General features: G+C 39.2%; 1 protein-coding gene across 3 annotated transcripts; it reads right to left on the bottom strand.

Moving 5' to 3' along the window:
• Positions 1–262: 262 nt before the first annotated feature.
• LOC131984067 (pyruvate dehydrogenase (acetyl-transferring) kinase isozyme 2, mitochondrial-like) lies at positions 263–12392 on the bottom strand. Of its 3 annotated transcripts, XM_059348935.1 has the most exons (12): positions 12136–12392; positions 9934–10075; positions 8305–8376; positions 7944–8131; positions 7732–7821; positions 5771–5848; positions 5598–5674; positions 4431–4529; positions 2566–2676; positions 2348–2461; positions 1425–1440; positions 263–1369 (listed from the first exon to the last, which is right to left on the bottom strand). In XM_059348935.1, exons 1-12 carry the CDS (start codon positions 12263–12265, stop codon positions 996–998), a joined length of 1491 nt encoding a protein of 496 aa, XP_059204918.1. In that variant the 5' UTR covers positions 12266–12392; the 3' UTR covers positions 263–995. The 3 variants fall into 3 exon arrangements, with proteins under 3 accessions (XP_059204918.1, XP_059204920.1, XP_059204919.1); XM_059348937.1 differs by lacking the exons at positions 9934–10075; positions 12136–12392 and adding an exon at positions 8724–9102; XM_059348936.1 differs by having other exon boundaries at positions 1157–1440.
• Between the last annotated feature and the right edge of the window lie 765 nt (positions 12393–13157).

Raw genomic sequence — 13157 nt, 5'->3', positions numbered from 1 at the left:
ACAAATCCGCCCTGCATGGTGGCCAAAGTCTCTGCATGGAACCCTGGACTGTTGTGAGCTTTTCCAGGTCATCTACACAAAGAAACACAAACACACTGTGCATCTTGTGTTACATAACTTACATAACTCACTGTCTGATTGGTCCAGATTGTTCAGGTCTGGCCTGTTTGAGGACAGGAATTAAATTAATTTCAGGCCAATAGATTTCAAACTGTTTCTTTATTTAAATAAAATAGAAATTAACAGTTCACTTCAAATATACAATATTATAGAGACATTTCAAATGACATAATAACACACTGCCTGGGTCACAGACATTTGAAATACACACAGTGAGTCACAATATACAGTATATTTTATAATACACTCAATGCAGTTTCAGCAACAAACTGATTAAGGCACATTCGAAGCTTTTATCAAAGCTGATTAATGGATAACCATTACTGTCAACATACGTTTACATAACTCGCTGACAATGTTAAAGCACTGGCTAAACTCTAACCAAATGATCTTTAATCCTTGTGTACTATCAGTAACTGAGCAGTGATTCAACAGATTAACACGCACTTTTTGACCCTGTTTCCATTTAGCAGTAACATGTGGTCTGAGTGATCCCCGCCGGTTAAAAACAGCAACGCATTTGGTGTTTCACAAACGGAAATTATGTACGTGTTAATTTACATACAGACCGGGAAAGTGGAATCAGATCACAAGTGGTAACTAAAGACGCATGTGGAGACGCATGCTACTGCCAGGTGAGAACACACAGACTGAGAGCTGTCCACTTGTGTTTCGATCACTCTGACCACGTTACTGCTAAATGGAAACAGGGTCTTTGTCTCTAAGGAAAACATATTCCTGGCCTCTTCAAACCTTACTGGTTTAGAAGCACCATAAAAAAGGAATAAACTATGCAGATTGCTTATATCTGGGTAATATGTATTTGTAAATCCCAATCTCATTGGTCAGATATTGTCCACAATCAAGCCTGTCCATCAGTTCAATGCATCTCTCCATCTCGGTCTCTCGTTTTGGATTTCTACCACTGCATCTTTGAATATACGCCCATCATGTACAGACAGTGAAGGGAAAAACAGGGAGAAGATGCTCGCTCCAATCAAGGAAGTTCCCAGACAATCAGGATGCTGATGCTCTGCCTTCTCCGCTTTTTGGTCCCTGCAGCTTCCGTCTACCGCACGGCTAATACATCTGGTCCCACAATGCCCTGCCTTCAAGGGACATTTTATGGTCAGCTTGTAAGGGGTTTGTATCAGGTCATGTCCGGTCATGACTGAATCACTTGTTAGCACGGTACACAGCCAGGTCCAGGGGCTCCTTGGAGGGAACGCACCAATCGTCTGCCTCCAAACTCAGCTTGTAGTGACGCAAAGCAGTCTTGTTGAAAACTGGCAGCCTTTCCACTGAGTCTGTAGACAAAGCCTAGAACAGGCAGAGAATATAGTTTATACAGGTGATTTTGCATGCATGCACATACACTAGAGGTGGGGGAAAATCGATACAGCATAGTATCGCGATATTTGGCATGGCAATATTATATCGATTCATGTCCGCCAACTTTCGATATTTAGCATTCCGACTTGTAGGACTGTACTGGAGATACTGGTATCATATGAAACTAAAAGATCTAAAGAATCTTATAGGCACCTTGTGCGTCAGGATATCATACCTGGAAGTTGTTGAAATAACTGTAAAAAGTTAGGCTTGTTTCAAAAACATTCAGAGCAGTAAAGCTTAATGTTGAGGAAAGTTTGATAAAATGCTGCATTTATTGTCGTCCATACATGTTTGATATCAGTTCAGTTCAGTTTGACTGAATACTTTGTTGGTCAGTCTGTGGGTTTGTGTCATTGTGGAGAAATAAAAAGACTGAAGTGAGATGAATAGACTGAGAATTTTCTCTTATTTGACAAAACAATTTTTGATTGAATTTAATTTTGTGGACACAAAATCCAGTCAAACAGTTAAATCGCAACACATTGTATTGCAATACTCACCATATCGCAAAATGTTTAAAATCGCAATAATATCATATCATAACTCAAGTATCGGGATAAAATCATATCATGCTGATTCACACCTCTAATACATACATTTTTTCATGCTTTATTGAAAGTGATAGATAGAAAGGGGGAGACAGAGGGGAGGACATGCGGCAAAGGGCCCTCAGGCCGGATTTGAACGCCGGTCCGCCGCAGCAAGGACTCAGCCTTAATGGTACGCGCTCTACCAGTGTGAGCCACCGGGACGCCCCACATGCATGTATACTTCTATTACACTTTATATTAAGCAATATGTTGCAGGCATGTGTGTGTGACTCTTGTATTACCTTCAGGTGTATGACTGCGTCAGTGCCGTAACCCTCCATAGAGTAGAGCTGTAAGTCTCCCTGAAAGTAGCGAGTGTAGAGTCGAGAGATGGGCAGACCATAGCCAAACCCTGCCTGCATACACACACACACACACACACACACACACACACACACACATTAGCACATATTTATTGATATTATTTTTGAATGTGTGTGTGTTTGTGTGTGTTTCTTACCAGTGGGGCTCTGTGTTTGTCTCCTATGGAGGGTCTGGGAGCTGTGGAGTACATATAGCTGAAGAGTCTCTCTGTCTTCCTGAAGGGAACACCACCTCCTCTGTCACTCATCTGGAGAGGGACACATAGTGGGATTAACACAGCAGCCATGATGGAGGCAAAACAAACATGAAACAAACAACATGTTTTAACAACATGTTCTCCAACATAAACGGCAGAAGAGGTTGTGTGTCTGTACCACAAATTACGGCATGAACAGGTGCAGGTGCAATAAATTACAATATCATGAAAAATCAATTTCCAGTAGTTCAAGTCAAATAGCTCCAACCAAGTATTGAGTGCATGTAGATGGACATACTTTTCAGAGGCCAACAATTCCATATTAAAACAAACTTTTTAAAACTGGTCTTTTATAATATTCAAATTTTTTGAGACACTGAATTTTTGACATGAAAGGTTTCATTATGTGTGTAATGGATCTATATAATGTGTTGTTTCCACTTTTTGAATTGAATTACTGACATAAATAAACTTTCTATGACATTCTAATTTATTGAGATGAACCTGTAGGTATGTATCACAGCTTGCAGTACAACGGCGCGTTCTAAAAAATAGCACACGCGTACAGTTTGCGGTTATTAAAAGAAAAACCTCATGGTAAGGTGTTATAAAAGACAGTTTAAACAGTAAATAAATGTACATAAAAGCCTTTGCCGCATGTCCTCCACTCTGTCTCCCCCTTTCTATCTATCACTTTCAATAAAGCAAAAATGCCCAAAAAATAATCATAAAATAAAAAAAAAAATTTTTACTTTTGTTTTCACATGGGACACAAAGCCCGCTCTTATGGGTAAAAGTCCACCATTTGTTCGACCCGTCCACCACCACAACCTCCAAAATTTGCCTCGCCGTCAATCGCTACTACATCAGCAAGATGGTGGCGGATGCATTGCAGTGGACGCTGAAATAAGTCAAGATCGCTCGTTTTTCGCTGCCTGTACACACAACCTATATTGACGTTTTTTTAATAGAAGAATAGGCTGTTTTTTAGTCATTATGTAAACGGTGAGATCTCAGTTTTTAATTCTAGTCGTGTTAGCATAAAACAGATGTGTGTGTGTGTGTGTGTGTGTGTGTGAGTAACTCCTTCCTTAGAACAATAAGGACAGAGGTTGCAGGTATCAAAAACCTAATCTTGTCTAAATACGGATGCATGATGTGCCTGGAGCCAATGATGTCAATAAAAGGGCTTGGTCTCTGCAAGGATGATGAGTCTTTGGTGATAATGAGGGGTTTATGGGGTTTATGTAACCTAAATAAGCAGCTGAATAGAGATCAGTCGGGGTAACAAGAACAACGGGGCAAAGGGCGAAAATGAGTAATTTCAGAATGCACAGAGAGAGCATTCATTCTGCTTTTTCTCTCCACACAGCTTTTCTAACAAGCATAGCATAATCACCTTAGAGTACACAGACTCTGTGTTACACACTTTAGTACAGGGAGGATTACTGTGATATTTTTGGAGTAAAGAAGTAATTAGTTGAGCCAAAACCTTCTATTTTTAGTTGGAGAATTTGGGGCATTGTGTTGATGTTTGCTTATGCTGGGGTTTTATAGCCTCTCTGACATCATGAACGCTATTTCATACCTTGTACTCCTTTACAACATCCATACGACATCCTTTCTGGTATGTTAAATTTCACTGTGGTTTCCACTACAGTTGGACTAAACTCCATTCAATGCATCAGAAGTACAGAACATACATTTAACAACACTAAATTATACTTTACCAAATTCACCTTTTTAATGTCAACTACAGACATGAAAATATAAGAGGTGTTTCTGTATGCAGAGGAGTCACTAACCTTGATTGACAAGTCCTCTCCACCTAGGGAAACCATGACTTTGATGGGTGGGAGGGTCCTGCTGGCCTCGTGGTTCTCAATGGTTGCTCTCATGGCGTTCTACAGACAGGAAACAGGGAGGTTTATCAGCTGTTGGGACCAAAAACCCATACTGAACCAATTGCTTCTGTCAGTAAATGAATTAATGTAAGATTGATTCAGCAACTATGGTCTACCTATTGTATTTAAATTCATTTAACACTGAAATCTGTGTTAAAGCAAAAGTTGGTTGCTTGTATATATTGAAGAAATGGAGAAACAGCCAGGATAGCTCTACCTCTGTTGCTACAATTTGTTGTCTTTCTCTCCCAACTGCAATACTAAAAACCTGATGTTGGGATGTTGCTTAAACACAACCTAAACTACTTCAATTGGATTTTTTTATCTCACCTTTTTGAGTTTTAAGAGGGTAAATATTAGAGGTGGGGGAAAATAATCGATACAGAATAGTATCACGATATTTTGCATGGCAATATTATATCAATTCATGGCCGCCAAGATATTTTGCGTTCCGACAGACGGTAGTATTTTTGCCATTTTTTTACAGGCTCACTTGTATGGATATACTGGAGATACTGGTATCATATTAAACTAGAAGATCGAAGGAATCTATAGGCAGGTGTGTCAGGATATCGTGTCGGGAAGTTGTCGAAATAACGCTGCAAAGTTCTGCTTTTTTATGTTTCATTCAAAAGAATTCAGAGCAGTGAGGCTTAAAATTGAGGAAAGTTTGAGCAAATGCTACAGTTGTCGTCCATACATGTTTGATATCAGTTCAGTTCAGTTTGACTGAATACTTTGTTGGTCAGTCTGTGGGTTTGACTCTCATTGTGGAGAAATAAAAAGACTGAAGTGAGATCAACAGACTGAGAATTTTCTTTTTAGGACACAAAATGCAGTTAAACAGTTATATCGTAATATATCGTATCCCAATACTTCCCATATCGCAAAATGCTTAAAATCTCAATAATATCATATCGTGACTCAAGTATTGAGATAAAATCATATCGTGGGGGCTGATTGACACCTCTAGTAAATATATTGTCTTGTCACAACTTTTTTTGAATTGGGGTTGAAAATGATTGGAGTGGCCCTTTGTCTTCATGCAGGTGCAGTACTATATATTACCTTGAAGAGTTCGAACAGCATGTGGTACAGGTGAGATGGGATGTATGAGATGTAGATTGGCTCTTTATTGTTATTGGCTAAGGGAGAAAAAATGTGAAAACAGTCAATGCCTGATGCACACACACACACACACATGATATAAACAGCCAGAGTGCATTTTGTGTGTGTCTTACCATTCATCTGCCTTAGCTCCAGTTCTGGTGCTCCCAGGTAATACTGTTCACACAGCAACTTAGCACTCTCATAGGCATCTAGAGAGACAGAAAGCAAAAACAACTCTATTCTTTGCCCTGCACGAACATAATAAAACTTACAAAGATAAGTAGATGTGATAACTACAAGGTTATCATCACTATAAACATCACGGCTGATAAGTGTGTTACATCATAACCGGATGCTCTGACTCCTTCTATTCAAAAACTGTGCATCTGGTAAGTGCCCTATCACCTCCACATATCCACTAAGTGCACACTTCAGACTACACATAACAACATGTTTCTGTCTGTTAGTCAGCTGTGTACACAGGGTTTCAATGGGAAATTTGAGGCCACAGAGTACAAACAGAATTTGGCCAGAAATTATATTTGCGCATAACATTATGATGTCAAAGTAAAGTTGACCTTTGGCCTTTGTGTCATCACTTCATCCTATTAGAAATTAATGACCTGACCTTGACCCTTTGACAACTAGGATCTAATCAGTTCATCGAGTGTATAGCCCCTTTCTGACTGCTGTTTCAAGTTTTGCACCTCTGTAACCTTTCGCCTGCAATCTGATCGTGATGAGGGGATCAAGTGATCCCAGCTCTGTTTAGGAAGTAGTAATAGGGGCATAAAATTGGCGAGACTGTTCGAGTTATATTAAATATGTGACGTATCATCAGAACCCGCCTCTCACTTGAGTGCGACAGTAATCGAATCATGTTCAGCAAAATGCAACTGCAGTTAGGGCTGGGCGATATGGCCAAAAAATTATCCTAATATATTTTTTCATATCGTCTGATCTCGATTATTATCACTTTTTTTTATATTGTTTTTAAACTTTCAAGTTTTAAAAAAGTTTGTACTGGAAACTGAAGAAAGAGATTAGTTCCACTACTTGTGGCTGAACTGCCAATGCTACGTCTGCTGGCAGCAGTGGCAGGCTGTGCAGACTCTGCTCACATTTTAATGCTTTCCGCATAATCACTTGGGTGGTACTTCTTCAAATGACTAAACCAATTTGTTGTTGTTAGCTACCATAGCCGTTCCAACGCTATTGAATGCACCATACCTGTGTGTGAATTGCCGTGCTGTGAATGTTAGTTTTCTCTAAATACAGCAGCGGATAGATTGTAATTTCCTATGCTCCGCATTGAGCTCCACGTTCGGTCTTTCGGTTTACTTCTGCAGCGATTTACAGACAGCAGTGGAGCAGGAAAAGGTCGACTCTGATTGGCTGTTGTCAACATGTTTCAAGTAAATATGCTCACAGCTGATCACCGTAATCAAACTGATTTTTTTTGGCAATCATATAATCGCCTTGGCCTAACTGCAGTATATAAAATCTACAGTGAGAAACAGCACGACGGGCAGTTCTTCCACCATCACTGTTTTGAATTCACTGCTGCTACCGCCACTTCACATATATTGTCTACACTTATAGTAAACAAACTGACGTCGCTTACTGTACACATACTGCCGCAGCACATACATACTGTACTGTGCTACTGTGCAGCACTGCTGCTCTGTTACACCCCACTACTGTCTCCTCAGACTTCGTTCCGCAATGCTGGACTGCAATGTGATTGGACGCCAATATTACATTGTTACAGAATCAGCATGAATGTCCTAAGGCGAAAAGACAGCACAGCTCTTAACGGCAGTATAGCAGGACATTTGCAGTCTGAAAGACGCTTAAGTGGACATTTGCGCCATATTAGAAATTCCCTCCTGGCATTACTGATATATCGCACTCAAAAGAATTGGATGGATGGGCAAACAACTCAAAAACATAACGCCTCCAGTGATAGCTGTTAAGGCAAAGTTTTTGATTTAAGGTCTTTCTACAAGACGGTGAGAGTGGAGCATATTCCAACTTTGGAAAAAAGGTAAGCAATTAATTAAATAATAAACAAACTTGTCCCTCTTCTCACCTCTTGCAACCTCTGTCACGTCACACATGGAGTCGATACAGCCAATGGTGTCTGGGTGGGCGGGGTTTGTGTTGCCGTTGAAGACAAGAGCTGAAAGATTGTAAGATGTCAGAGGACATAGTTGTTAAAACAACTGCCACGAGTAGTGACAGTTATGTGTGTGTGTGTGTGTGTGTGTGTGTGTGTGTGTGTGTGTGTGTGTGGCTGCTCACTGTGCTGGTTGATGAGCATGCGGATGGAGATGCGACTGGTGTAGAAGCGGTCCAGGAAGTACTGGATGTTATGGTCAGTAACAGAGTCCTGCTGGCCCAAACTGTCTTTGTACTCAATAATTCCCTGAGCCATGGTGGGGACCACCTCGTTGTGCCGGTTCCTGATGGACTCCAAGACCTCCACAAACCTGGGATTAGTGGACGGAGGAGAGGGAAAGGACAGGGAGAAGTGCAGAGGAAGGAAAGAACAGGAAGATAGGTAAAAAGGCAAAATATTAGGTTGGTGAAAAAGATGAGAGTGAAAGCAATGCTGTTCTGTCCTGATCTGCTTCTGTTTTTCAGATAAATGTGCTATACTCACATCGCAAGGACTCTGTGGTCATCCGGGTTCTTGTCCAGAAACTCAAGGATCTCCATCAGGCTCTGGATGTACCTGAGAGAACACAAACACTTGAGGGTCACTGACTGCAGTTACAGGAGATAGTGGTAGTGAGAGCATTGTTGATACACAAGCAAAAGCTTTGTGTATCAAGGCTCGACGTAAGCCTGGTAGTATTAGCAGTACATTCCACTGTTTAGGGAGGGGAGGAGGATGTAAACAGCCCCATCCTTTGCAAAACTTGTCACGTGACTGGATTCACAGAAACATAACTCTGAGGCGACCCAGCTCCTACCAGATCAAGAGAGAGATAAGAGTTACAGCCAGTTAGTTGGTTAAAGGAGTATATGAGGTTTCTGGTAATAACTCACAAACAGTCAGTGGTAAGTGCTATTAACCACCTTTTTGAGTCTTTCCAATAGAACTTCTGAGAGATCAGAGGTCACATGTCCTTGAGAGTTTGCATCAGAAACACTACTTTCAAGTTGGTCCACCTTTTTAATCTCAAAGATTCACTCTGTCAAAGTGTCTCATGTTAGAGAACAATCTTTCAATATCTTCCACAGCTGTCGTTTTCTTATGAATGATGCTGAAAGTGTGAAGTGTTCTATTTTGTTCTAACAGTACGCATGCGGACTGAACGTGCTGTTCCCCTCAGCTGCAACAACAAGCAGGCAAGGCAAGGAAAAAGAAGAAGAAAACAGGAGGGGTTACAGGAGGAACTGGGACAAAGTTCACCCTCCCTCCTCCTCCTCCTCCGTTCCCTTCTCTGTAATGTAATATTATTATCTGGGGCCCACATGGCAGTGTCACACTTCTATTCATAGCAATCGGATCAACAACCATACAACTCTTAGAAATGAGGACCTGCTTTGCAAGCGTTTTGAAAGTGTTGCACAATTCTGAAGGGTCAGACAACTGAAAAACTAAATCTTCCGAGAGTGGACATGTGTTCTTTTTAATTATGCATTTTAAAATCATAATTTCCAGTGTTTGAGGATGTATTATACTAAGACTCTTTTGGACAAGCAAAAAGAAACACAAGGTTATGGTATTTTTTTCATGTGAGTAGGATGTTTTTTGACTTAGGTCTGAATTCTTCACAGGACAGCAGTGACCAACAAGTTCTCCAACTTATACGGCAGAAGACATCGTGTGTCAGTACCACAATTTACAACATGTAGGTACGTATCCCGGCTCGTGGTACAGTGGCGTGTTCTAAAAATAGCACACACGTAAAAGGCTGCAGTTTCATAAACAACATTTTCAATAGTAAATAAATGTTAGTTAATGCAAGTGAAGTAGTTACAAGGGTCACGTGACTACTGCAAGTTACATAAAAAATGTAAGTTACGCGTAACTCACCGTTAAACATGGTTTACTTTTGTTTTCATACGGGACCCTAGCCCTGCTCTCCTGGGTGAAAGTCTGCCATTTAATACACATGACCTATACTGATGTTTTTGACGGGAGAACAGGCTCCAGTGACATGTAAGGTCAGCCAGTAAACAAGGCAGTAGATCATTCACCAGTCAATCAGATATACCAATCAGTCATAATAAATCAGTCAATCCTTCTGTGAGTCTTCAGTAGTACAGCTCTTTGCCTCACCAACTCTGGAGCAGCTGGACGGAGGGCGTGGCCAGCAGCCGGTCCGGCAGCAGGTTGATCTCCTTCATGATGTTGGACAAACGAACAGGAAGCTCCTGACGAAGGAAGACAAACGACGTGCGTTCACAGGCATTGATCGAACCTGGACAACAGAACACAACATGATTACATTTAAATCTGAAAGTGCACAAACAAGTCATTACTGGTTTGACTAAATAATCTTCTCTTGTGGCGATTTCAACCACATCTAACGGTCAAGAACGCAAGAGGCCCAAGCAAAATCCAGTTGATAATAAAGGTTGTGATTGTGGTTGAAAGGTCAAGATTGAATGAAATAACTGCAGATCAAATAATGGAGGGGGGGTTACAATGCTTTCACTTGTAAAAACAAAGCCCTGCCCAGGATGATTTTTGTTTTTCTCTTAACCTTCCTCTTGCAGCACCCTCACACATCAACATAATACAACTCAGTTTGGTACAACAACTCAAATCTTTCAAATTGTTTAATTGTGTACTCCAATTAAAAAACTTACAGAAAAGATAAGATAAAACTTTATTATTTCCGAAGGAAATTCTGGTTCCAGATTGCTCCAAAGCCTCCAAAACAATTACAAAAAACAGTCACAATATAAGATAAATATAGGAAAACCAATGAACAAAATAGGTTACAATAACAATATATAATATGATTATAACAATATTAAATAAATAAATAAAGTGTCTAAGGAGTAAAGTTCAAATGACATGGTAGGATGTCATATACAGATATACTGCACATGACAATGAACATAATATAGAATATAATATAGAAACTTCTAATCAGTGGCACTAATAACAGACATTAAAACAACCCTGATACAGAGACGGAGCTGTCTTGTGATTATGTTTTGATGTATTTATTAATTACTTATGTTGAACCAATAATCATAAAGCAAAGAACAGCTGAAATATAATGTAATTCTTTTTACAAAAAAAATTAAAGACACTCCCCTGCTCCTCTGAAATACTCACACTGCCCTAGCTTTAATCAAAGGAAAAATAACAGAAGCCCATTTCCAGACCCCTCTCCCAATAATAGTTTGTGTACAGTCCCTTTCACAAGACATCAGGTGCTGTAACTTCATCACCCGCATTAACAGCAGTTACACTGGCTGAGGTCAGAGCAGGCTGACAGCATGATTAACAGCTTGTTTTCCTCCAGTGATGAGGTGAGATGGTGAAATCAAGCCATGACACAAGTGAGAAAAAACATTCTTTCCTTGTCTCAGCGCTCTACCTGACAGCACAATGCAAAGATTTGAGCAAAAAACAACTTCACTTTTGATTTTATAGATGCAAGACTTATAAGTCTGCTTCAGTTTTATTCCTGTGAGAAAATGTAGACTACAGACATATAAACTATATATTTCAACTTAAATTCAAAATATATACAGTAAATAAAATAATCGCAAAATAGCTTAAAAATAAAAAATAATAAATCCAGATCAAACCTTGGTGCAGATGTCACACAAAAAACAAGGCACTTTGTAATACAAGACAATAATAATTTATAATTGTTATTAGTTGAGTATTTCCTTTTTATGTAACCTTATACTTCTACTTCACTACATTTTGAGGCAAATATTGTACTTTTTACTCCACTAAAGTTATCTGCCAGCTTTAGTTGCTTTTCAAGTTGAAATTTAACATAAAAACATGATAAATTAAATTCAAGTGATTACATACAGTATACATTTAAAGTGTTTCCACTTTTTTTTAATTAAACCTCGTAACAGTATATTAAGTAGATACAATAACTCCTATCTTTACAAAATTAAAACACTGCTTACATAAATGCATCAATACAAATAATATAACAATATATTTAGGATATATTTAACAATCTGAGTGGCTCCACTACATTTATCTGCCAGCTTTAGTTACTTTTCATATAGAAAATTGTTTCAATATATGAAACAATCTGAGTGGGCCCATTCTGCAAAACGAGTACTTTTACTTTTGATACTTCAAATACATTTTGATGCTGATACTTTTGTACTTTTTTTCAGTAAGTTTTGAATGCAGGACTTTTTCTTGTAGTGGAGTAATTTCACAGTTTGGTATTAATACTTTTACTGATGTAAGATATCTGAATACTTCTTCCACCACTGATTGTTATAAGACACAAAACACTATAACTGATAATAGATACGGCGCACTCACCGAAATCCAAGAACTGCTTCATAGACAGAGGAGAGGGGGAGAACTTTGAGAAATGATCGACGTGTTTTGGCACATTGGCCAGCGCTACAGTCTTCACCAGGGACCGAACAAACTTCATTTTACTCGTCATCTCAAAAAGACTATTTTGCGAAATTCACAACTAGGACGCAAACGTGTGATGTAAAATCCTCGGGCGTGAAAAATAAACGAGTGACAGTTAGTAGTTAATGTTAAGGCGAGTAGTCCAAGTGACGGTGGCAGTCAGTGTGATCTGCAGACCCTCACATGGCAGTCTTATTTAATAGACGAGCCCAGCCAATGGGAGAGCGAGGTGGGCGGCACCCAGCCAATGAGATTCCAGGAATCCAACCTACTTGGACTGTTGGAAGATAGTAAACAAGGAGGCGTGTGTGGATGTGGGTGCGTGACGGGGTCACAGCGTGTTTTACATAACGTTTTCTTAGTCTGATAAACAACATGAATGGAAAAGTGTCCAGTTCAACTTGTACACTTCTGGATACCAGTGGTGGAATGTAACTAAGTACATTTAACTCAAGTACTGTACTTAAGTATAATTTTAAGGTGCTTGTAATTGAGTATTTCCATTTTATGTAACTTTATACTTCTCCTCCACTAGATTTTGAGGCACTTATTGTACTTTTTACTCCAATACATTTAGCTGACAGCTTTAGTTACTTTTTTTCAATTAAACCTCATAACAGTGTATTAAGTAGTTAAAATGAGCCCTACCTTTACACAATTAAAAGGCTGCTTACATAAATGCATCAAAAAATAAAAATACAATAATATATTTTGAATATATAAAGTCTCAGTCTCAGTGGGTCTACTAACCTAATACTAAACTAACGCTCCTTCTTGATATAGGAAGGTAATATCAACGTAATGTGTTATACACCAAAAAAAAACAACTAAAAACACACCGTAAGCATTAAGACCAAGATAAGAAGAGAAACTTAAGGAAAGCTTTAGGAGAAGATTTAAAGACATTTTATTTTTAGGAA

Source organism: Centropristis striata, chromosome 13 (genome assembly GCF_030273125.1).
Source record: "Centropristis striata isolate RG_2023a ecotype Rhode Island chromosome 13, C.striata_1.0, whole genome shotgun sequence".
Taxonomy (NCBI): domain Eukaryota; kingdom Metazoa; phylum Chordata; class Actinopteri; order Perciformes; family Serranidae; genus Centropristis; species Centropristis striata.
The sequence above is the reverse complement of the archived record's forward strand: the minus strand, read 5'-3'. Positions and strand labels throughout refer to the sequence as shown.